At 43.1% G+C, this 25,885-nt stretch overlaps 1 protein-coding gene across 1 annotated transcript; it reads left to right on the top strand.

The window, feature by feature from the left end:
- The first annotated feature begins 886 nt into the window (after positions 1–886).
- On the top strand, positions 887–25,731 carry LOC130482948 (sodium/hydrogen exchanger 9B2-like). Its single transcript, XM_056855827.1, has 11 exons — positions 887–913; positions 5,319–5,469; positions 8,882–9,052; positions 10,651–10,793; positions 11,964–12,091; positions 12,736–12,911; positions 14,608–14,714; positions 16,806–16,955; positions 17,869–17,977; positions 18,671–18,807; positions 25,495–25,731. The coding sequence occupies exons 1-11, from the start codon at positions 887–889 to the stop codon at positions 25,729–25,731; spliced, it is 1,536 nt and encodes a 511-aa protein (XP_056711805.1).
- The last annotated feature ends 154 nt before the right edge of the window (positions 25,732–25,885 follow it).

Here is a 25,885-nt window from a genome sequence, read left to right as displayed (position 1 = left end):
TTTCACATCACCTACTTGCCCTAGTCCTTTAAACTGGTGATGCCGGGGACTGAACCTGGGACCTTCTGCATGCCAAGCAGAGGCTCTACCACTGAGCCACAGCCCCTTACTTAGTAGTTGAGTACAGAGGAGCGTCCTTGTGTTCTTGCTGAATCTATTGACCATCCTCTCCACTGGGACAAAAGTGTCAACGTTAAGAAAAGCCCTGCTGGATCAGACCAACGCCCATCAAGTCCAGTAGTCTGTTCACACAGTAGCCAACCAGGTGCCTCCAGGAAGCCCCCAAACAAGACGACTGCAGCAGCATTGTCCTGCATGTGTTCCACAGCACCTAAGATAACAGGCCTGCTCCTCCGATCCTGGAGAGAACAGGTATGCATCATGACTAGTATCCATTTTGACTAGTAGCCATGAATAGCCCTCTCCTCCATGAACATGCCCACTCCCCTCTGGAAGCCTTCCAAGTTGGCGGCCGTCACATCCTGGGGCAGGGAGTTCCACGGTTTAACCAGGCGCTGCGGAAAGACGGGATCCGCTTGGAACCTCTCCCCCTCCAGCTTCAGACGATGACCCCGCGTCCTAGCATTATGATGCATGCTCAAGCGTGCATGCTCGTGGAGGGGGGGGGGAAAGCTGCTTTCCGGGGATCCGGGGCAAATTCCTCCCCGGCAGCTCGGACCCGCCTAGCCCCGCGTGCCCCTTGCTCCCCAAGACATCTCCCCCTTGGCACAAAAAAAAGAAAAAGAAAAAAAAGGCTCCTCCTGGCCTCTTGCAGGGAAAGCGGGGAGGGGTCCGCCGCCCACCCACGCCGCCTCCCCGCGGCGGCGTTCGCTCCGCACCTTCCATCCCCCGAAGCGAAGGAGCCGTTAATCGACGCCGGAGCGCAATGGGCGCCTCCGAGGCGCGCCTGCGGGTGAGTGGGGCTGCGGCCGTCGGAGCTGACCGGCCGGGGGCTGCGGCGCTCCTCCTTTGGCTGCCCCCGCCCCATCCCTCTGCTGGGCAGGGCTCAGCCCCTCCTGTCTTTTGCGCCTTTGGGCTCCTCCGAGTCCGGCTGTGGCCGCGTGCCCAGCGGTGTATCAAGAGTTTGGAAAAGTTATAAAAACAAACAAACATCGCTTTAAAAGGGTTTTTTTTGGGATACTACGGCTAAAGAAATGGTTGGAAGACGTCTGCGCGGCTAAAGGGGCCAAACAAAGTACAAACTGTTTTTTATAGTACTGCCAGAAAATATTTTTGTTAGTCTTTAAGGTGCGACTGGACTCTTGCTCTTTTCTAGGACTGCAGACAGACTGTGAGCCTGTGGCTCACGAAAGCTCACACCCTGCCAGAAAATATTTGTGTTAGTCTTTAAGGTACTACTGGACTCTTGCTCTTTTCTACGACTGCAGACAGACTGTGAGCCTGTGGCTCACGAAAGCTCACACCCGGCCAGAAAATATTCTTGTTAGTCTTTAAGGTGCTCCTGGACTCTTGCTCTTTTCTACGACTGCAGACAGATTAACACGGCGACCCACTGTGAAGTATTTCTTATAACAGTTTCAAACTCTTAATGCATCGCTGGGGATACGTAGAAAGTGTGAACAGTAGTTTTTATAACATTTCCAAACTCTTAATACATCGCTGGGAATACCTAGTGTGGTAACAGCCTCAGTGCAGCGGTTTGGTCCGGTTTATGTGTGTTTAGGAGGGTTTTTTAAAAAACGAATTTCTGGAGACTTAAATTTCAGTGCTCTTAGATTTAGTGGGACTTTCTTCCGATTAATCGTTCGTCCTTAGGGTTGCTGACCTCCTCCAGGTACTAGCTGGAGATCTCCTGCTATTACAACTGATCTCCAGCCGATAGAGATCTGTTCCCCTGGAAGAAATGGTAATTAGACTCTATGGCATTGAAGTCCCTCCCCTCCCCAAACCCCACCCTCCTCAGGCCACACCCCCAAAACCTCCCTCCGGTGGCAAAGAGGGACCTGGCAACCCTATGCATCCTTTGGGCTCATTGATATGCAACAAGCCAAAGGTAATCTTAGCATGACCCTATTTCAAGAAGATCTTGGGTGTCATTACAAGCACTCAGCAGATCAGTACCTATTAATAAATATTCTGCTTCCCAACCAGGAGTTTCTGAAAGGGCTCTCTGTTTAGTACATGAAAATGTTGCATCCTGAACTAATCCATCTTGGTCTACTTTGTCACTTGGATATAAGGGATACTTTGAAAATGTTCACTGATTTGAACGCGCCGGGTGACAAGAAATTAATCAGCATCTGCTACAGCGACTGCTGTTTTGCTCTGGCTGCTAATTCAAAGCACCTGTAACTTAAATGTTATTTACGTGAGGGATCATAATCTGTTCAGGTTCAGGTAGCGATACAGGCACGGTGTCATCCGTGTTATAGCCCCAAAGCAAGTTTACCCAGTGAGACCAATTTTCCAGAGCAACGATCAACAGCACCTGGCGTTTCCAAAATGTGGGCATACCCCTCCATCTACCCCCCAGCCAAAACCACTCACACCACATTTTCCTTTATTCTGTCCCTCCCGAAAACCACAATAGCCCAATGAATCGTCCATAGTCAGAGGCAAGTTACCTCCAACACCAGATGTTGGGGGGAAATCATGAGAAAATGGCAGAAGTGCCAAAATTGGTTGAGGCAACCTGCCAAAAGAGGCCAAGTGAACCTGTTTGCTGCACACTGATGTTCCAGAATGCCTGTGATTGGCTGGTTTTACGTTTTTGCTTCCAGCCCCTCGTGAGCATATTGGCACCTGGGCCTGAGTTGTTTGCACCTAAGAACATAAGAGAAATGGGCCATGCTGGATCAGACCAAGGCCCATCAAGTCATAAGAACATAAGAGAAATGGGCCCTGCTGGATCAGACCAAGGCCCATCAAGTCATAAGAACATAAGAAAAGCCCTGCTGGATCAGACCAAGACCCATCAAGTCATAAGAACATAAGAAAGGCCCTGCTGGATCAGACCAAGGCCCAACAAGTCCAGCAGTCTGTTCACGCAGTGGCCAACCAGGTACCTCTAGGAAGCCCCCAAACACGACAACTGCAGCAGCACCATCCTGCTGGATAGTTGCCGTACATAAATTCAGACTGGACTTGTCGAACAAAAAGCAGCTGAACTCTCAGGTGCATCCAGCACTCTTCTGACTTGAATAGTCAGTTTGCCTTCCTGTATAATCAAAACTTGGGGAAACGGTCCGGATCAGATGACAACTGCTGAAGCGGAAGCAAAGATCATTGAATTGTTACTGTATTTACTTCTTACATTTATATTCCATATTTGTGCCCCTGAGCTCAAGGTGGTGTGCGTGGAGTTCCCCTTCAGGCCCTGACCAGACCCCGCCAACTTAACTCCTGCAAGCAAGCCTGCTTCGTTATGTGTCTCCCAATCAGACCCTGGTCTCTTTCAGGAAAGAACGCTTATTAATTTTTAAGAAATCCCAGCGCTGTTGGGGAAAATATTTGAATCATATAAGGCATCTGAAAGGCCGGCTTGCTAACTAGAAAGTATTATTTTTTACATTGTAGGTTGGGGAGTTTGTCAAGGAAGGCGGTGGCAGAAAAGACAGGAGTCAGAATTATCTACAAAAATGAAAAATAAAGTGACCCCTGTGCCTCTAAATGTGCAGGTATTTATTGCCAAGCTCTTTTCTGACTATCTTGATGGTATAGTTATTGAAAGGCAAAAAGAAAACAGTCATAAATAGCTATGGGAAAGTTCAAATCCCACCAAAGCCACTGTTCTCTTAGCCCCCTCTGGCTGAAATGTTGTGGTGAAAACCCTGCCATATCTTATGGAGCTTTCAGTGGTTCAGTGGGGTGGGCCCACAGGATATCTTGCCTCTTCTTAAATCCCTGTTTCCTGGTTTCTTCATATAGCCTTGGAGTTTTGAAATTGCTTTGCATACGTTGTAACAGTAATCCTCACAAAATATTAGAAGGTCACATTTGTTTGGTTTGTTTGGCAACGCTTTGCCCTCCCGAAGAAACCCAAATCAGATCAAAACTGAACTGAAAACAGCCATGATGGAACAGCATTAAATCTTTTTTTTAAAATTAATGTAATGTTAACAATTAAATTAAAAAGGCAGAGCAAGAGAAAGTAGTAGCAATCATGAACACATGAGGCTGCCTTATACTGAAACAGACCCTTGGTCCGTCGAAGTCAGTATTGTCTACTCAGACCGTCAGTGACTCTCCAGGGTCTCAGGCAGGGGTCTTTCCCATCACCTACTTGCCTAGTCCCTTTAACTGGAGACACTGGGAATTGAACCTGGGATCATCTGCATGCCAAGCAGATGCTCTACCACTGAGCCCCTCCATTATTTTTCTTAATTTTCCCTCAAATGCTCTCCAAAACAATTTGATCTCACACAACCTCCTGAAGAATGTGAGGGTAGATAGATGCCTTCCTGATAACAGAAAGATCTCTTATAGATGTGGCTAAGCAAACAGTTACTAGTCTAAGGATGAGTTCATTAGTGAGATTTTATTTGAGCTGGGAATTTACTGGTTCACAGCTTATTATGTTCTTAAACACTAAACTTACATTTCTTATCAGTACTTACTGTCATGGTGGCCTTGAAATAGAAGGTGGGAGGTATTACTTGGGTACTTATTATTACCCGTATTCAATACTGGCTCATATTTGCTTACATATATGAAGACAGTGTTCACCTCACACACACACCATTAATGCATTTATTTGTTTAGAAAAACCTTCTCTGCTACTATGAGGAACAGAACTTTTTCTTTATTGTGGTTGTTAAATGAACTCAGAAGGATCACTGGGAATTTGAATGTAAATGATATATGAAGCCCTGTTTAGGTTGGTTTTTTTTAAGCAAACTAACCTGAAACAAACAAACAATTAATTAAGTTTATAGTCCACCTTTCTCACTGAAACTCGAGGCAGATTATACAGTTTAAAACAATGCAATAAAAATATATAAAACATACAACCAACAGTGAATAAAACTGGGCTACAAAATTAGAGAACATTGCACTATAAGCAGTATAGCACACACAACGTAACAGAATAATCCATGCAAATAACATAACACAGCCAAATTGCAAAACTGGTGTACAATGCCATAAAGAGCATAATATACACAAGAACTAAAGCAATGAAAACTGCCAAAATTTCCCAGATGTTCAACAACCTTATTCCCTATTATAAACAAGGCTAATTACTCAGAAGAGTCTGTTGAATTCAGGTTGATGTACTTCCTAGTATGCTGAGGACTCGGGTATCTTTAGAGAAACCTACACATTATCTTAGTTGCACATCTGTCTTTGTTTTGGTGTAGAGGTCCACTATTGCTGATTCCATAGCGGTCTATGGCAGTATACAAGGAGAAGATTCAGTTATCTTTGGGTTGCGTGATGAAGATTCCAAGAAACCAAGGCACATCTGGGGTTGTCCTCCAAAAGGCATTGTAGCCGGTGCAATCACAAATGGTATGTAAGAAGTAAGAAACCCTGAGGCAAGAACAAAGAAAATCAGCCTTGAATTTCCTATTTATTTTATGGATTTTAACTTTCTCTTTCTTGAAGTAATATTGAAAACAGCCAGCATTTTAGAATATAAACAAATACTTTAGACTATAAATCTGCTTTATCCTTAGCTGTGAAATGTCCGCCCAAATTTTTAAAAAAAGATTTTGAACAGGGAAATATTTGGGAAGAGCCGGAACATTTTGTTCCAGTGTCTCCTCTTACACAGCTGTAGTTCCTCAGATCTGTGTTTACTTGGCATTCATTTTGAAAGGGTCTCCAGATCAGTCCCCCCCACCCACTGCTTAGTGAAGGGATGGATTGCATGTGGGAATGCCAGATGCTGCTGCTTAGAGTTGAACTAGACAAGATGGTGGCAGTCCCATGTTCAGAGCTGCCAAGTGTTTTTCTTGTAAAACTGCCACCACATGAGAGCCTGATTCAGATAAGGATTGTGAAGGGGGGGGTTAACTCCCCCCTACCCCTCATGACAATCAGCTCTATATTCCTTGGCTCTGTGGAAATACCTCATTGTAGAACAGACCTTCATGGTAAGTAATCAAGGTCCCGTTCTCTGCTGGGGAAGCAGGGAGTGTCTCAGGTTAGGAAAATGACGTGAAGGAGGGGGGAAAGATTAACCCCCTTTCCCCTGCACCAGAGTTCTTATATGATTTGGGCCCCCATGAAGCCGCTGTTTTACAAATGGAACCCCAGACACAGAACTCACAATATCTCACCTAGTTTGACTTTCAGTGCTAAAATGCACACACTAAAATAGTAATTAAATAGATATCAAATAGAGAAGTTGTAGAAAAGTTTTAACAATATGTCTGAATAGTATTTATTTATTTATATAATTATTTCCAGCTTTCTCTCTCTGAGGGAGACTCAAAGCAGCTAACAATATTGTTAACTCCTCCTCTTCCATTTTATCCTTTCAACATCCCTGTGAGGTAGGTTGTGTTGAGAGTGTGTGACTGGCCCAGATGACCCAGCAAGCTTCCATCATGGCAGAACTGGGAATCGAACCTGGGTCTCCCAGATCCTAATCCAACACTCTAACCACTACACCATGATGGCTGAAAGCAGCCAATGAGACAGTTGAGCAGGCTTCTCTAGAAGACTGTTTCACAGTGTGTGTGTGTGTTAAGTGCGTCAAGTCGCAGCAGACTTATGGCAACCCCTTTCTTGGAGTTTTCATGGCAAGAGACTAACAGAGGTGGTTTGCCAGTGCCTTCCTCTGCACAGCAACCCTGGACTTCCTTGGAGGTCTCCCATCCAAATACTAACCAGGGCTGACCCTGCTTAGCTTCTGAGATCTGACGAGATCAGGCTAGCCTGGGCCATCCAGGTCAGGGCACCAGTGGATTATTACAAAAAAACCAGATGCATTTATTATTGGATTGGATTGTATGAGAGGAACCAGCTGCATTTAGACATCACAAATTGGCATGAACAAGGTTTATTGTCATTTGGACATCTCAGCAAATTGGTGCTAGATTGAGCGCTCCCATCTTTGGTCAAAGTGCATGAGAGGAGGAGGAAGGAGGGAGAGTACAGGCCCAACATTAAACCAGTTTCCCACCTCTCTAAACAAACTCTGGTTTAAATTTAAACTCATTTTTCTGTGATATCTGAACAGGGCCTAAGCATGAAAGCTCATTCATGTTAATGAAGCTCTGTAACTTGAATAATCTTCCATCAAACGTAGGCAATGGTAACAAAGAAGTCCTAGCATCTTTTGCTCACACAGACACAGGCTATAGACTGTGGGACTACTGAAAGCTCTTTATTAAAATTGTTTACAAAGATTCAAGTCAATGTCGCTAGTGAGTCTTCCTGTGGCCAAGTGAAGGGGAAGGCCTCTGGAAGTATTTGTTCATGACTCATGTGATGTCTTCAGAGATGTCAGATGGATACAAATTTTCCCCCTTTCTCTTTCTTTAGTAACAGCAATTAACCAGTCAAGGTTAGGCTTCACCACCCATATACTTTTGGGTCATATGCTTACAAGGAAGAAGTAGCTGGAATTGGCCAACAAAGAGCAAGCGTGATCACACTCTTTCTCCATTAATTAGAGCAACTTGACTGTCCAGACGACATCTCATGATTTCAAGCAGTTCAGTGTACAACCAACCCCATGATGAAAGATCTGAATTTCTTTTGTGGGACATCTCCTTTGGCTTTGATATGTTCAAAGCCTAGCCCACAGGTTCATGCAAGCAAAACCTGAGAACAGTAAGGCCTTCGTTTTCTAATACTTTACCTCTATCACCATCTGGAAACAACATGAACAGTTGCATTTCAGCTCTGAAACACAGAACATATTGGTCATTTATGCATGGCTGTTTCCTCGCGGTCACCCTGCCGACTACTTCGGGACTTTGCTTTGGTTATGCTTGCATTTCCCGACCATCAGAGGTTGCCTCGCTCTCCCCACACATTTCCACGTGTTTTCTGGATGCTGGCTAAACGCAAATTCAGAAAACATGGGCAAAACGGGCAGAAATGCGCGGGGAGAGCAAGACGACCTCTGACGGCAGAAAATGCATGCATAAATGCAGCAAAGCCCCGAAGTAGTTGGCGGGGTGATCACGAGGAAACAGCCAACGCATAAATGGGTGAAGACCTCATCCTGAAATGCCTCTAAACCCTGTTTGGATTTCAGGACAGCAGTTGCACTGGCCTGTGGTCTGGATCCCACAGCTTGCTTGCAAATCAGCTCATAGCCAACTTACTTGCTGGTGCAAATTGTACCCAGACGACCATGCCACTTGCTGAAACCCATAAAGTAAAGAAACAATGTCTCAGTAACCTTTACGATCCCCTTGCCACCAACTTTATTCCTTCCAGCGCTCTGATTAACAATGGGTAGCCATGTTAGTCTGTCGCTAGCAGTAGAAAAAGGGTAGGAGTCCAGTAGCACCTTAAAGACTAACAAAGTTTCTGGCAGGGTATGAGCTTTCGTGAGCCACAGCTCACTTCTTCAGATACACATTCTCGCTGTATCTCAAGAAGTGAGCTGTGACTCACGAACTCTCCTACCCAGCCAGAAATTTTGTTAGTCTTTAAGGTGCTACTGGACTCCTACTCTGATTAACAAGTCAACCTTGTGTGTGTGTTAAGTGCTGTCAAGTCGCTTCCGACTCATGGCGACCCTATGAATGAAAGTCCTCCAAAATGTCCTATCTTTGACAGCCTTGCTCAGGTTTTGCAAATTGAGGGCTGTGGCTTCCTCTATTGAGTCAACCTTGTATCCTGACTTTTTTTTTTTTTTTACAGATTTGTCAGTGTTTTACATATATTGACAAATGTGAAAACAAAATCAGGATAGGCTTAGCTATATTTGTTTGTTTGTTTCTGTTCCTTCTTCCAGTGGCAGCGGCAGCTCTGGTCTGGGCTGTGGTCTGGTCTATGACGCACCATGAGAGTCTTCCTGGTGGAAACTTCTTCGGACTTTTGTTCCTTTTCTTTTCCGCTGTACTTGGTGGTAAAGTCGTGGGGAGCATTAAATTACCCGGCATGCCCCCACTCCCACGTCTTTTCGGTGAGTGCTTTCCCCCACTGCTGGCGCATCATATTATCAGCACGCTCACTTGATTTGCCGAAACCCCAATGGACTCAACTAATGCCTGCTAGGGTGGGATCCCACCTGAAAGCTCTGTGTATGAAAGGGGGGTTATTTTTTCACCTGTTCCCCGTGAGGATAATGGGGGGGCATTTGGGGCTGGCATGGGATTGGAGAGACAGGGAAGTTGCACTTCCACCGTTGAAATCCATCTGACAGCAGGAATTCGGGGGTAGCCAAGATCTACTAATATGGATCTGAATTGCTGGAAGAATTTTCCATAGTGAGTCACCCAATGGTCCTGTTTTTGCAATGTTTCAGATGGTGTTCTGGGTCCAAAGAATTTCTTTGTCCCGCTCTTTGCATTTTGGAGGGGGACAGTATGTAGTGGTGTAGTGGTTAAGAGCGGTGGTTTGGAGCGGTGGACTCTGATCTGGAGAACCGGGTTTGATTCCCCACTCCTCCACATGAGCGGCAGAGGCTAATCTGGTGAACTGGATTTGTTTCCCCACTCCTACACACAAAGCCAGCTGGGTGACCTTGGGCTAATCACAGTTCTCTTAGAGCTCTCTCAGCCTCGCCTACCTCACAGGGTGTCTGTTGTGAGGAGGGGAAGGGAAGGTGATTGTAAGCTGGTTTGAGTCTCCCTCAAGTGGTAGAGAAAGTTGGCATATAAAAACCAACTCTTCTTCTATATGCATGCCCTGAGTCGAGCTCCTGAGTGATAACTACATATATGTTAAATTGAGAACCCATTCTCGCACCCTTATATTTTGCACATCATTTCTTTTCTTTTACTTGGGATAGTTACTGATTATTCAGCACATTTATGCCCCACCTTTCTCTTTAAAAATGGAAAACTTGTGACAGTTTAAAATACAGAAAAGAATAAAAAATATATCCACATATGAGCTGAACTGTCAGGGTGGGAAATCAATCGAAAGTGGCCATCCGCTGTTGGAAGAAAAGTCTTTAACTGGCGCCGCAACCAGGGGATGATCCAAAGGGATGGGGGCAAAGAATTCCAACGAGCCAAGGCAGCTGCTCATAAGGCCTTTGCACAGGTTCCAACTAGACAGACGTCAGCCGTTGTGGGTTTGTGCAGCAGCGTTTCCTGGGCTGATGTTAGAGCATGGGCAGGTAAGCATGGGTGGAGGTAGTCCTTGGACCCAAGCTCTGTAGAGCTTTGAAAGCCATCATCAACCCTTGGTATTGGGCCTGGAGACAAAGGCTCTTGTGGGGTAAAAGGGGGCAACCACAATTAGAAGATTCTTCATAACTTCATAGTAATACTAGGGGTGGGGGCCAAGCACATGCTATTGAGTGGCAGAGAAGTCCAGGAAATAGGGGGGTCCTGGTGTCCATGAGTCTGAACATTGATTCTTCTATTGACTTGCTGCACTGATTTTTTCCCCCAGTTGTGTTCTCGTTATTTCTGTTCTTTTCTCTGTCAAGCTTTTGGTACAGATCCAGGGTTTCTTGCGTGTTCGTACTGAACTTAACACCACCTGGCTCCAGACGTTGCCTCCATTTCTGATCTCAACAGCCAATAACATGCCTTTCTCCTTTCCTTTCAGGAATGCTGTTTGCTGGGTTTCTCATCAGGAACATCCCACTCACCAGTGACTTAGTGAAGATCAATGTAAAATGGTCAGCCAATCTGAGGAATGTGGCCCTCTCTATTATCTTGGCCCTTGCTGGGCTTGGCATTGACCCACAGGTACAGTATCAACTACTCTTGGTTGACACATACAAGACTGTATGATAGAGAAGAAAGTAAGGCTCAAAATCATTGCACTGGCTGAAGTCCCATTCCTTTGTGACAAATGTGTTTCGATAGGCTACACATGCAGCTTCCCCAAAGAGGCAGGTAACACCCCCCCATGGCTGTTTTGGATCTAGAAAATGGCAGGGGGGAGGCTGAAACCCATTCCCCCCACACCATAGTTTTGGGGTGGTTTATTTTGGGGTTTATTAAACCTGAATCTGGAAATACAGCAACGCAAAGTTGAGCGCTGGGCTACACTGAGCCCAGCGTTCAGTTCTGCATTGCTGGGGGGATCAGATCCCCTCCACTTGCCAGCTCCAACCTCCACATGGAGATCTGACTCAGGTAGTTAAGGGAGGGAGGAAGGGGGGGCAGGAAGGGAAAATGGCAGCAGGGCCAAAGTGGCCCAAATAATGCATTATTCAGGATCTGATTTTTCAGCTCCCTTTTATTGCTGCCATTTTTGTACCGGCAAAAAAACGACCCCCAAAATACCGAAAAGGTACTTTTTTCGGGGGGGGGGGGGTTTCCAGTTCAGATTTACCGAATGCACACTCCTAAGTCCCAGTCCAAATTGGGACCCTGCACGCTTGAAAATGAGTTTTTTCACAACTGACTGTCTCAGTAAAAGTCAGGGAAAGTCAGATACTACTAGTAACAAATCGTAACATATGGTTTGACCCTCTAATAGTAAACCAGCTGGCTCCTGTGTGGGTAATGAAAGCAGTACAGTGGGGATTCCCGCAGGCATGGCAGGGATTTCTACCTACCCAGGAAATGTCTCAGGAACACAGAAAAATATGACTTTATCAAATAAAATTTATAATTTTATTATAATAAATTTATTTTAATAAATTTATAAATTTATCAAAAGAATAAGAGAACAAAAAAACCCAGTCAGAGGAGGACTAAACATTCTAGACGGAATATTGAGAGCGCTAGAGTGTCATTTAAAGGCGAGAAGAGGTGGGCAGTCAGTCTGCTCAAGCCCCTGAAAGTTTATAAAAGCCTCAAGGGGGAGACTTTGAGGGGAGCTGGGGTTTATCCACATTGCCCCCACCCTGTGATTCTTTGTGCGCCCTGAGCCGGTACCACTAATTTCTCAATGTGCTTCTCTTTCAGGCTCTGAATAAGTTAAAATTTGTCTGTTTCCGGCTGACCATTGGGCCCTGTGTCACTGAAGCATGTACGGCAGCTGTCATGTCTCATTATTTCATGCACTTGCCATGGGCATGGGGATTTATGTTAGGGTAAGAGTTGACACGGCTTCTTCCTGCTGACAAGGCTTCTGTTTCTTCTAGCAGTGCTTACGTTCCCAGTCTTAAATACGTTAGGCAAAATCCAGCGGCTTAAACATGTAGAGCCTCCCCGTTCAGATTTTTTGGGTCAAGCATTCCTAATAATCGGGAGGGAAGCCGAATAGCGTCAGTACTTGCATGGAAGATGACCAGGGAAGGCTCTGCAGAGGAAGGCAGTGGCAAACCACCCCTGCTTCTTACTTGCCGTGAAGGCCCCTTGCTGGGGTCGCCACAAGTCTTTTGCGACTTGGCAGCCCTTACGTATTTATTATTATTATTTTATTACATTTCTACCCCGCTCTCCAGAGCGGCTTCATAATATTCATAATAATCAAGCACAGGGAAGCACCAGCTTGCATGCATGGGTGCAGCCGGACCTTTTTTCCGGTATCCTCCAATCAAGTCAGAGAACAAACCTGCTCGGGATGCTGGGTAGAATGTTGCTTGGTGAATGGCAATGCAAGGAAGACACAGCCTCTCCTTTCTTTTTTTAACTATTTGGATAACATAATTAAGACTTTGGGGAAAGAGGAGGGGGAAAAGACATTCACAAACGAATTCCTGTTCTTCTCTATTTACACCCGGTGTACTATTAGATTTGTTCTAGGTGCTGTGTCTCCTGCCATTGTTGTCCTGTCGCTGCTGATGCTGCAAGCACAAGGATACGGGGTGGAAAAGGGCATCCCAACCTTGGTCATAGCGTCTGGCAGTTTGGATGATATCGTGGCCATCACAGGCTTCAACGTCTTCTTGGGCATGGCCTTCTCCAAAGGTAGTGCAGCTTCTCCACTGAGCCACAGCATCTCTCCCCCCCTCCCCAAATGTTAACCACAATCATGGCCCAAGTGTAGAGAGACTGGGGATAAAGAAATATTATTCCAGGAGAAGATGGGAGAGACCAGGGTGGCCTCAGGAAATGCCTCGTTATGATTATTCATCTGTAAAAGAAATTCATGCTGTCCAATAGCCTAAATAGGCACCACCATCATTTTCGAAGCGCTGGCGCAAACATGTAATATGCCCACACATACAGTCTCATGAGTCATTTCTGTTTTATTTCTGAAATGACACAAATAGAAGGGTCATGGCCCAGGTGGGTGAGCATCTGCTTTGCATGCCACAAGGTCCCGGGTTCAACCACTAGCATTTCCAGCGCAAGGACCAGGGAGTGAGTAATGCGAAACACCTCTGTCTGAGATCCTGGAGAGCTGCTGCCAGTAAGAGTTGACAATACTGACCCCTATATACCCATAATCTGAGTCAGTACAAGGCAGTTTCATGTGTTCGTATGACTATATTATAGTATTAGGCTTTCAGGCCTGAATTGGTCCCCACCTGGATCCTGAACCATGGTAAGTGCATCATTTCCTAAGACACCCCTCCTTCCAGGCAAATCCATATTTATAAGTATATATGCTTCCTTAGTTTCCCCAGCAGCAATATTGTGGGCACAATCCTTACATGAGCTGGTACCCAAGGAGAAAATCAGATTATGTACTCATAAGCTTAAATTATATCATAGCAGTTAGTTTTTAAAGTGTTTAGGGTATGCAGTCTTTTCTCTTATTGTCAGACCGATATCCCTTTATTTTTTGTTACCCTCCCTTTTTTCCTTTTTTATATATAATATATATATATAAAATTAATAAGGGTACAAAATATATTATATATATATATATATATATATTATATCATAGCAGGACAGAGACACATGAGTCCACCAAGAGCTCTGTAATGAAAGTTTCCAAACTTTGAAAATCCATTGTTTGTTCCCAGCTTTAGAAACAGAACGTACAATGACATGAAGTCGAGCCCAATATAATTTTCCCAGTCTGGGTCCGATAGTTTAATTGCCACACTTCCTATGGAGAACCACTGTGCCATGGGTGCGCTTTCTGTGGTGCATCTATTCTGTTTGTGACACCCTGAAGTGTACAGCAGGGGTCCCCAACACAGTGCCCGCCAACACCTTTTATAGCGCCCGCCAAGTGCTTTCGGGAAGTGGTGTTTGCCCAGCAAGGCTTCTGATTGACTACTGGAGATTTGATTGGCTGGGCAGATTTTTTTTTAATGTTATTTTGGCAGCAGCTGCCACCACAGCACAAGGATCTGAAGTTAAGCTGTGGCAATCATTTTGTGGTTGGTTCCACCTCCTGTGGCAGCTGTTTTGTGGCATCCCTTTTGTTGCTGCGCCCACCATGTTGTGTCAGAATTCCAGATGTTCCCACGGGCTCTAAAAGGTTGGGGACCCCTGGTGCAGAGTCTCATGGGAGTCGGTCCTACCTTGCCACCGGGGATTGGATTACATGCTGCTTGGGTTTCTAGCCCCATGGCTTGCCTTTTTCCCGTTGTCTGCCAATATTTGGTCTATTTTCTCTGGCAATCGTCTGCCTGATTTTACAAAAAGCTAACAAAAGAGACTGTGTGAACATCCGGTTGAATCCTCTTCTCCTGCTGTGTCGAAACAGGCTCCACCTTTCACAGTCTACTCCATGGTGTGCTACAGGTTTTGTTTGGTGCAGCGGCTGGGTGCATTCTGGGACTTTTCCTTTGGTACTTTCCAAGCAAAGATCAGGTACGTAAAAAAAAAAAGTCATTCAGAATTATCAATGTAGATTTCTTGAAGTGAAAGTAGTGGGAAATTCCTGAACATGAAACTATCCATCTCCTAGTCCAGAATCTTGTCTAGAGAATGGCAGGTTTTCAGCACTGCCGTTTTCAGAACCAGTAACCCCCTTTCCATCTTTTTTTTTTAATCAGTAGTAAAGTGTCATTTGTGAAGATCTTGACTGTATGGCTTAGGGGAGGGGCTGTGGCTCAGTGGGAGAGCATCTGCTTGGCATGCAGAAGGTCCCAGGTTCAATCCCTGGCATCTCCAGTTAAAGGGACTAGGCAAGTAGGTGATGTGAAAGAACCCTGCCTAAGACCCTGGAGAGCCACTGAAGGTCTGAATAGACAATACTGACTTTGATGGACCAAAGTCAGTAAAAGGCAGCTTCATGTGTTCATGTGTTCAGGGTTCTTTGTTCCCATTCAAGACAAAGGCCATTTTAAATGGAGAAGGGGAAATGTTTCAACCTTTGTAATAATGTCACCCTGTCCTCAATGGCCCAGGCTGGCCTAATATCGTCAGATCTTAGAAGCTAAGCAGAGTCAGCCCTGGTCAGTACTTGGATGGGAGACCTCCAAGGAAGTCCAGGATTGCAACACAGAGGCAGCCAATGGCAAAACCACCTCTGTTTGTCTCTTGCCTTGTTAATCCTGTGGGATCGCCATAAATCAGCTGTCACTTGATGGCACTTTCAACCAATCATGTCAGGGAGTGGGGTCTTTTTGTTATCGTCTATAACAATCAAGGTTACCGGTTTTGTGAATTTGATGTTTGTATTGCAACAGCCACTTGAAGGACGGGTTTGGGCTGTCATGCCGTTTCAGGCCCTCTTCATGAATAATACTCACCTACCTGACAGAACTGTTATTAAGTTACCTGCCATAAAGGACGTTAAGGGCTGGATGCTGAAAGAGCTATATCCATGCTAAATATCAACATTATCGTTGGTATTTTTATGAAAGAAGAAATTTAATAGCAACCTTAAAAACAGGTAGCTGCCTGAGCAGAACAATATTAATCCCTGCTAAAGACTCTGGTGAATAAGTAAGACTTGCTATGTATCTGAAAGACACAGTGGTGGTTCCAGGTGAATATGCTTAAGGAGACAGTTCCAGAACTGGAAATGTAATTCTGTGCAGTGTTAATCCAGTCTAAGACCATAGATTTCAGTGGTTTGGGGGTCTTACCAGCCTGAATAGGCCAGGTTAGCCTGATCTTGTTGGATCTCAGAAGCTAAGCAAGGTTGGCCCTGGTGAGTACTTCGATGGGAGACCACTAAGGAAGACCTGGGCTGCTATGCAGAGGAAGGCAATGGCAAACCACCTCTGCTCATCTCCTGCCTTGAAAACCCCATGAGCTTAAGAGCACTCAATTATTATTAGAGGTCTTCCACACAGAGGTTTTCTTGCTGTTCCATCAGTTTGGTGTATCTTTTCTAGTGATGTACATTGACTTTTTAAAAAAGTCTTTCCTTCTTTGCTCCTATGACCCATAGGTCCTGAGCAGTTATTTCTTAGAGGAAAATATGATGGAGAGATATTTGGCCACGGCCAATGTTAATATTTGGATCTCTATCCATCAGCAAAAAGGGGACTATTTTGTCTCTTGTTATGGGGGCAGGAATTCTCGCCAGTATGGGGGTGATCCATTTATCTCGGTGGTGTTTAAAGAGGGGTTAACTACCGTGGCGCAGAGGAGCCCCGTGGCGCAGAGTGGTAAGCTGCAGTACTGCAGTCCAAGCTCTGCTCACGACCTGAGTTCGATCCCGATGGAAGTTGGTTTCTGGTAGCCGGCTCAAGGTTGACTGAGCCTTCCATCTTTCCGAGGTCGGTCAAATGAGTACCCAGCTTGCTGGGGGTAAAGGGAAGATGACTGGGGAAGGCACTGGCAAACCACCCCGTAAACAAAGTCTGCCTAGGAAACGTCGGGATGTGACATCACCCCATGGGTCAGGAATGACCCGGTGCTTGCACAGGGGACCTTTACCTTTTAACTACATAACAAGGAAAATTTTTTAAATCTAATAACCCTTTCCATTTTATTCCATAAATCTAGACATTTCTTGTTTGGAAGAGAGCATTCTTTGTGATGGGCCTGTCTGTGCTTGCCATTTTGGGCAGCAAACACTTTGGCTTCCCTGGATCCGGAGGGCTCTGCACAATCGTCTTGTCTTTTTTGGGTGGTTTGGCCTGGTCAGATGAGAAGGTGAGTGTTCCCTGAGCAGCCGTTAAGTCATCCCGATTCCAACTTGTGCGACTCTGCTGGGTGCCAGCAGTATTGCTTTACTACAGTCACTGGTAATTCTTGGCTCAGGTTTCGACTGTTGCCCTGAACGAATGCAAGAGATCTATGTATGGAAGCATACTTATGCAGGTGCAGCCGACTGAGATGTACTTCTGCCTCATGATACCCATTCAGTGAATTGGCTGGCTGGATCTCACGGAGTGTCTAAAGATGCGAATCCCTCTTTGGAGTCATAATGTGTTGCGTGTAAAGTGAATGGCATCAGTGAGGGCAGGCTGCAAGCTGAGCCAATCAATAGGGTGGCCAGCCACCAGGTACTAGCTGGAGATCTCCTGCTATTACAACTGATCCCCAGTTGATAGAGATCAGTTCACCTGGAGAAAATGGCCACTTTGGCAATTGGACTCTATGACATTGAAGTCCTCGCCCTCCTAAGGCTCCGCTCCAAAAACCTCCGGCCAGTGGCGACGAGGGACCTGGCAACCCTACCAATCAATGAATATGTACAACATCTATGAATATTTGGACTTTTAATCGTTTCAGTTCTAGTTTCTGCTCAATTATCATGTCTGGTACTGGTGTGAAATTTTCTAAGCGATATGCCTCGTATGATGGTAGAAATTCCTGCTCTGTTATAATGGCCTCTTTTGGCCTTGACATCTCTGAAATATGATGATGCCCCTTAGTAAATGATGGCTGGAACCCACTTCAAAGGTTAGCGCAAACAAATGAATAACTTGACTGGACTAAGTAAAGTTTGACACCTTGAAACTGATTGCATTGATATTTGCCACTTTCCTTCAGCCCAAAGGCCTACACTAGTGTGGACAAGAGCCAAACAATTCTTGTAACGTTGCTCATTTTTGTCCTGCAGAGCGAAGTAGAAAAAATTGTTGCAGCTGCCTGGGAGATTGTCCAGCCTTTTCTTTTTTCTTTAATTGGAGCTGAAATAGCTATTGTTTCCATCGGCGCTATAAAAGTTGGTAAGTCTACTTGGAAGATCAGTAGCACTTCAGTAGGAACTGTGGCTAGCTTACTTTGGAAGGGTACGAGTGAAGTTTTTTCCCCTCCCAAACGGAAATGGTGGGGCCTTGGGGGTGGAGACTAAAGTCCATTTTCCCTCTGCTTTTCAGCCAGGTGGGTTTGACCTATATGGGCTGACCTATATAGAATGACACAGTGTGCTTTTGTCATAGGCAGTCTAGACGTGCGAAAGATACATGCATTTCACCCTAGATGCTTTAGGCCAGTTTGTTTGTTAATATTAATTAATATGAAGGGGGTCACTGGGGATGTGGGGGGAGGGTAGTTGTAAATTTCCTGCATTGTGCAGGGGGTTGGACTAGATGACCCTGGTGATCCCTTCCAACTCTATGATTCTATGAACAACACCCCCATTGTTCTTGCTTTAAAGTAAACCAAGGCAGGATCACGATACAAATAGACATCTAAATGAATTTCAGCTTTGTGGACAAATGGCTAACACTGGTCAGAAAGTCTGTTTTGCAAAAAGAGCTGCAAACATGGTTAAGTGATTTCAAGATGCCTGTAGTCTGTTGAATAATATCTGGCCATCTCTCTTGAGCAGGAGCATTGTTCTGTCTCAGGCATTTGATAAGATCAAGTTTAGCGCCCACAGTTCCATACAGGATAATAAGTACATTTCTCTGCTACAGCGATTTGTTTGGCGACAATGGGTGCTGCGTTACTAGCCCGGATGACTGCTGCATTCTTTCTTGTGTCTTGCGCTGGTTTTGATTTCAAGGAGAAACTGTTTATTGCATTGGCGTGGATCCCCAAAGCAACTGTCCAGGTAAAGTATGCTTTATTAGCAGACCTGTGTTTTCTGCAAATGAAGACCTACCTGTACACCATAATGGGACATGAAAGGATATCACTTAGATGCTTGCAAGAAACCTCACCATTCTTCCTGTATCACAAGCTTCTTTCTTCTTGTCTTTACTCCTTGTCTGTCATCAATACTCTTCACCAAGCTGTAGAAGTACCAATATAATGCTCCTGATCTACCAACCATGGATAGTGGCCCAGGAGTATGCCTTCCTCCTTCTCTCTCCCGTAAAAAGTCTGTTGTTTCCTTTAACTATGTCATAGAGTTACATCTGCATTGGTGCTAACTGGAGTCCTTTGTATACAATATTTGCAAACACCTTTTTAAATATGAGCAAAGATATAGTTGCTCTTCAAGAACATGAAGGAAAATACTGTTTGAGTCCCGTCATTTATTTAGATAACTACGAGCCTACCTTTCTCCCCAACATGGGGATCTGAGAAAGGTAACAATAAATAAAATGAGATATGGAAATGTCAAGATACAGATGGTTCTTATTTTCATGTCTGGTGGACTTGCCCCAAACTGCAGACGTATTGGAAAAAGATCCACCGGGAACTTCAGACGATAATGAAAACGAAGATAACATTTGACCCTAAATACTATCTTCTTAGTATGGTACCACAAAACATCCCTTTGAAATTTCACGATGTTTTCAAGTACGCTACAACGGCTGCCAGAACGGTTCTAGCAAGAACTTGGAAACAAATGCACACACCAGAAATAGAGGAATGGAAAGAAAAAATGTTGGACTACGCTACCATGGCCAAATTGACTTTTGTTTTAAACCCAAAGTCTAACGAATCTATAGAACAATTTGATGAAAAATGGGAGTCATTTTACACTTATATGAATTCCAGTTACATAAACTAAGAAGATCAGCATGACCGTTTTTAAAAAAAAAAAATTACAAAGGTTTTACTATGTTATATTATATTACATACTATGTTATCTTTTTAAAGGGAAATTGAATGTCAAGTAAACGATCTTAACATTGTAAAATGTATATTTTTGTTTTGACATAGTGCTTTACAAATGATTAATATTTTGAACACGATGGGTTAATTTGTAATGGAAATTGTTATATTATATTGTTGTTTTCCTTTTTTTTTAAATCTAATGTCTTACCCTTTCCCTATTTTTTCCTTTTGTATCCCCCAATTATATAAATAAATAAATATAAAAAAGAAAGAAAAAAAATAAATAAAATGAGATATGACAAACTAAAAAACAATGCTACCAACACTATGCTCCATTTAAAGGGTCCTCAAAGCCCTTCGAAAATGCTGAGACTCAGGTCTTTTATGCATGGGTTTCACTCACATTCGCCCCCGGTCTTTCTCGGTTGTTCGTTGGAGTTATGCATGAGTTTCTCGTCCATTAGAGATGACCTCACTGCCAGCCCTCACAAATCCCGGGACTTCCCGTTCCTCTGTTAACCCGATTCTTCCCTCTCCCCTGAGTTCAGCCCAGGTGAAATCCCTGTGCATAAGGCAAAGTGCGGGACATGCGAGCTTGGTTTCTCTCACAGCCAATTACCAAGCAGCGTGTAAAGAGGCGGGGATTCAGATGCTTCCTGCTTCCTCAGAGCTCTTTCTGAGCAGAAGAAAGGCTTTTTAAAAAGGAGGCTTGGATTTCTCTCCCCCCCTTCCTTTCAGATTGCTCTGTTGTTATTTTGTTCTTAAAATGCTTTTTTATGTGGCAGTTGGGTTTGGGGGGGATTTTCTCACAGTAAGCACTAAAAAGTAAGCCAATTACAAAGCAGCATTTAAAGGGGCGGGAATTTGATTTGAGCTTGGAGACTGCTGGTGCATAGATTCCCAACAGGAAAGTGTGGGTCTAGCGAGCAACTAACTTCAAGTAAAACTCCCATGCATAAACGACCTCAATAGGATTTCTAAAAACAAGGAGAAAGGGGGCTTTCCTTACATTCTTTTTTTTTTATATAATTTTTTTATTGAATTTTACAATACAAAAAAAAGAAAAGAAAAAAGAAACAAGAAAAAAAAATACATATATAGATATAAAAGGGTATTCACATAACATATTGAATACATTTCATTTTTTAATACATTCATCAAAAGAAAAATACCCTTTCCCCCCACCCACCAAAAGTGACCCATCACCATGACTTCCATAGAAGTGTCCGGTAGCTTTATTTATTAATTATCTAAATTCTAATATTGCTTAAAAAATAATTTTCTATAGCTCACTAAATAACAAAGTAAAATCCATTTTTGCCAACTTATCCCAATATGAGGTAGCCTTAAACCATGTTAACTTAAATTCTTCCAAATCATTTCCATGCAGAATTTCTGTTAATCTGGCCATCCTCATATATAACCACACTTTCTCTCTCCATTCTGTAATTGAGGGTTTACTTGTTTGTTTCCATACTCTCGCTATCACAATCCTTGCAGCAGCAAAACTATATTGACAAATAATCCTATCCCGATCATGAATATCGTTTGTGGGTATTCCCAGTAAACAAAATAATGGTTTTCTTTTCACTTTACTATTAATCAAATTATTTGTTTCTTTTATTATTTTTTTCCAAAATTTTTTGATTTTTTTACAAGTCCACCAGACATGCATATAAGTTCCTCTTTCTTTTCCACATTTCCAACAGATTCCTTTATCTTGACTGTTCATTTTAGATATCATAAATGGCTTATATGCCATCTATAAAACATTTTATAGAGATTTTCTCTAATTTCATTAGTTATTGTAAATTTAAACTCCCTCTTCCATAAATTTTCCCATTTATCCAGGTCTATATTGAATCCTAAATCCTGCATCCATTTGATCATGACTGGTTTAATTCTTTCTTGTTCTAAATTAATAGTCATCAATAATTTATACATCCTACCAATCAATCCTTTATTTCCTTTATCTAATATCTTTTCTAACTCGGATTTATTTTTACTGAATCCAAGTTTACTATCTTTATTAAAAATATCTTGTAGTTTATAATATAAAAACCAGTCTTTTATATTTAATTCTTCCCTGCTTTTTAAAGCCCATTTACTCTCCTTCCATTCAATAATACCCCTATTCATCTCTATATCTAAGTTTAATTGTTTTCCCCTCTTCATATAAGCTTCTATTGGATTAATCCACCCCGGGGTCGTATTTTCGAAAGTCTTCTTATATTTTGTCCAAATTTGAAATAACCCAGCTCTAATAATATGAATTTTAAAATCTCTGTTTACCTTTTCCTTTTCATACCACAGATATGCATGCCAGCCATATCGAAGATTATACCCTTCTAACTCTAATAATCGATAATTTTCTAATTTAATCCAGATTTTTAACCAGAGAAAGCAGGAAGCCTCATAATATTGTTGCAAGTCAGGTAAACCTAATCCTCCTGTTTCTCTTAATTGAATCAAATTTTTATATGCTATTCTATGTTTTCCTTTTCCCCACAAAAATTTTTGAATATCCTTCTTCCAAATTTTAAAAACTTTGAACCCCTTAATAATCGGTAAATTTTGAAATAAAAAAAGCATCCTGGGTAATACCATCATTTTAATCACCGATACTCTACCCCACAATGATAAGGGTATTTTTTCTCAATTTGTCAGATCGGTATTTATTTGTTGCCATGTTTTTTCATAATTATTTTTAAATAGGTTAAAATTATTAGAAGTTAACCATATTCCCAGATATTTTACTTTATGTTCTATACCAAAACCTGTTACTCTCGCTAATTCCTGCTGCTGCAAGAGTGTAATATTTTTGACCAATATTTTAGTTTTATTTTTGTTTATTTTAAAGCCTGCAAGTTTTCCGTAAACCTCAATCATTTTGCTCCATTCAACTATCTGAGTAATAGGATCAGTTAAAAAACACACTAAATCATCTGCATATGCCTTAACTTTATAATGATTTCTCCCTATTTTATAACCTACAATCTCTGCATTCATTCTAATTTTTCTCATCAATACCTCTAAAATAATAATAAACAACAGTGGTGAAAGAAAGAAAGAAACACCCTTGTCTGGTGCCCTTTTGTATTTCAAATTGTGATGATAATTCTCCATTAATTATTAGCTTAGCAGTTTGACAAGTATAAATATTGGCTTTCCTTACATTCTTGAGAAGGCCATTCTGCAAAATAGGGCCACCCCAGAAAAATGGAATGTCACCATCCATACTTCTGTGCACAAAAGAATGGAAAGCAGATCACAGGAGAGATGTTGCCTCACAAGTTCATAGAGACTTGTCCTTTAAGTAGGGAAAGGGTGAATTCCAAAGCTCCTGAGCCTGCCAAAGAAAGATTCACTCTACCTACCCTATCCGAAAGCTCAGACTTACAAACAAGCATCACCTCTATCTAATCAGGATTCAGTTTCAGCTTGTTCTCCCTCAACTACTTGACCACAGTGGTCAGGACAGGCACCTCTGGAAGTTCATTCAAAGAGATATGTATCTGGGTATCATCAGCATATTGATGATACCCAATCCCAAAGCTACCAACAATCTCATTAAGTGGACCTCGCATAAATACTAAAAAGCATGGAAGATAACACTGAATTTTGGGGAACTTCTCAGAATAAACCCCAGTTTACAGATTCTTCCTTGCCCATTTTTGGGACATGGCTCAGTAACAAACTATCTCAACCACTTCAGAGCAGCACCCTTAATTCCTGCTCCTGCTTCTGAACAATGCTACATGATCTACTGTGTGTCGAAGGTGGGAGAGAAATCCAGCAAAGGGGGATGCCCCTTATCTATCTGAAGGCACACATCATCCACCAACACTACTAGAATAGTCTGTGTCTCAAACCAGGACTGAAACCAGATTGAAAAGGATCAAGGACTGATGGGGACAGGCTGTGGCTCAGTGGAAGAACCTCTGCTTTGCATGCAGAGGGTCCCAGGTTCAATCCCCAGCATCTCCATTTAAAAAGACCAGGCAGTAGGTAATGTGAAAGACCTTTACCTGAGACCCTGTAGAGTCTGAGTAGAAAATACTGACCTTGATGGATGAATGATCTGATTCAGTATAAGGCAGCTTCATGTGTACCAGGCTTCTACTAGGAACCCCTGAAGTTGCTCTGCTACTGCCCACTTAATAGCTCAATGAAGATGTCAACCCAGTGTGGGGCTGCTGTAAAAAAAGGCAAATTCCATGCTGGCCATAATTAGACAGGAATAGAGAATAAAACTGCTGATATCATACTGCCCTTGTACAAATCTATGGTGAGACCACACTTGGAATACTGTGTACAGTTCTGGTCACCGCACCTAAAAAAGGGTATTACAGAGATTGAGAAGGTGCAGAAAAGAGCAACCAAAATGATTAGAGGACTAGAGCAACTGCCCTATGAGGAGCGGTTAAAACGCTTAGGGCTGTTTAGCCTGGAAAGAAGGTGGCTGAGGGGAGACATGATAGAGGTCTATAAAATTATGCATGGTTTGGAGAGAGTGGACAGGGAGAAGTTTTTCTCCCTCTCCCATAATACTAGAACACGGGGTCATCTGCTAAAGCTGGAGGGTGAGAGATTCAAAACAGATAAAAGGAAGTATTTTTTCACACAACTCCCTTCCCCAAAATGTGGTGATGGCTGCCAACTTGGAAGGCTTTAAGAGGGGAGTGGACATGTTCATGGAGGAAAGGGGTATTCATGGCAACTAGTTAAAATGGATACTAGTCATGATGCATACCTGTTCTCTCCAGGATCAGAGGAGCATGCCTATTTTCTTGGGTGCTGTGGAACACAGGCAGGGTAATGCTGCTGCAGTCGTCTTGTTTGTGGGCTTCCTAGAGGCACCTGGTTGGCCACTGTGTGAACAGACTGCTGGAATTGACGGGCCTTGGTCTGATCCAGCAGGGCTTTTCTTATGTTCTTATGTAATAATTTTCCTGATAAATGGTAATGTAGGGATGAGCCTATAATTAGCCAAGATCTGTTTCTCTACAGAGTGCTCTTTCAAAAGTGGGCAAATTACTGCCTCATTCAGAGGCTTTGAAAACACCCTTTCAGAAGGGGAACATTCAGAAGGGGAACATTAATAATTTCCCTCAGTGGTTCTTTTAATACCTCTTGGCAACTTTTCAGAAGCGAAAAGTTCAGAAGCGAAAAGAAGTGACAGCCTTCACAATATCCAGACCTGTCAACCTCGTACAATGATACAAAACTTAAATGATCCATAGAAAAATGACCAAAAAGTACTTCAGACATTTCTACATTTGTATGTACATGTTGTCAAGTTGCAGCTGACTTATGGTGACCCCAGCAAGGGGCTTTCAAGGCAAGTGAGAAGGAGATGTGGTTTGCCATTGCCTTCCTCTGCAGAGGCTTATTTGGTGATCTCCCATCCAAGTACCGACCCTACTTAGCTTCCAAAATCTGACAAGATTGGTCTATATGATGCTGGCTTTCCTCCCTCAGACAAGTCTACTCACTGCAAAAAAATTATCATTTAAAATTTATTTTTAAAATGAGAGAATAATTTCTGATCAGCTTACCGTAATTCTTGGCTAAATGATAGGAACATTGCTTCTCTAAGAATGCTGTTTGTCCTTGTAAACCTCTGGGCGGCGAGAAGAAATTGTACTTCAAGGTCCTTTCCAACTATAGCCCTCATCAGAGAGAGTCTTTGTATTTACAAAAAATTAAACATTTCTTTCCTTCATTGCAGGCTGCAATTGGTTCCGTTGCCTTGGATACAGCACGAGATAATCCTGATCCAAGCCTAGAAGAATATGGTCTGAATATCTTGACAGTAGCCTTCTTGGCAATCCTGATCACAGCTCCAACTGGAGCTTTACTTATTGGCCTGACAGGGCCCAGACTTCTCCAGAAGGCCAATCTAGACAATGAAGATGATTATGGACACGAAAAAGAAAAAGCAGTGGTAACATCTAGTCCAGCATAGGGACACGTTCATGGATGGCCTAAAGATCACTCAGTTGTTAACTCCAAGCTAAGGAATCATAGTGACCTGCAGAAATCTAAATTCTTATTGGATGCATTGCAGCGGCTGTAAAAACAGAAACCCAAAATGCATATAGAAAAATGTGATTACATTG

This window comes from Euleptes europaea, chromosome 9 (assembly GCF_029931775.1).
Source record: "Euleptes europaea isolate rEulEur1 chromosome 9, rEulEur1.hap1, whole genome shotgun sequence".
Classification (NCBI taxonomy): domain Eukaryota; kingdom Metazoa; phylum Chordata; class Lepidosauria; order Squamata; family Sphaerodactylidae; genus Euleptes; species Euleptes europaea.
This window is presented reverse-complemented; position numbering and strand designations above follow the sequence as displayed.

Excerpts from the sequence above, each read along its gene's own strand:
- LOC130482948 (XM_056855827.1), top strand. The coding sequence starts at position 887 with ATGGGCGCCTCCGAGGCGCGCCTGCGG. Across the intron at positions 12,912-14,607 it reads GGGCATGGCCTTCTCCAAAG|GCTCCACCTTTCACAGTCTA; the intron begins GTAGTGCAGCTT and ends GTGTCGAAACAG. Across the intron at positions 14,715-16,805 it reads ACTTTCCAAGCAAAGATCAG|ACATTTCTTGTTTGGAAGAG; the intron begins GTACGTAAAAAA and ends CCATAAATCTAG.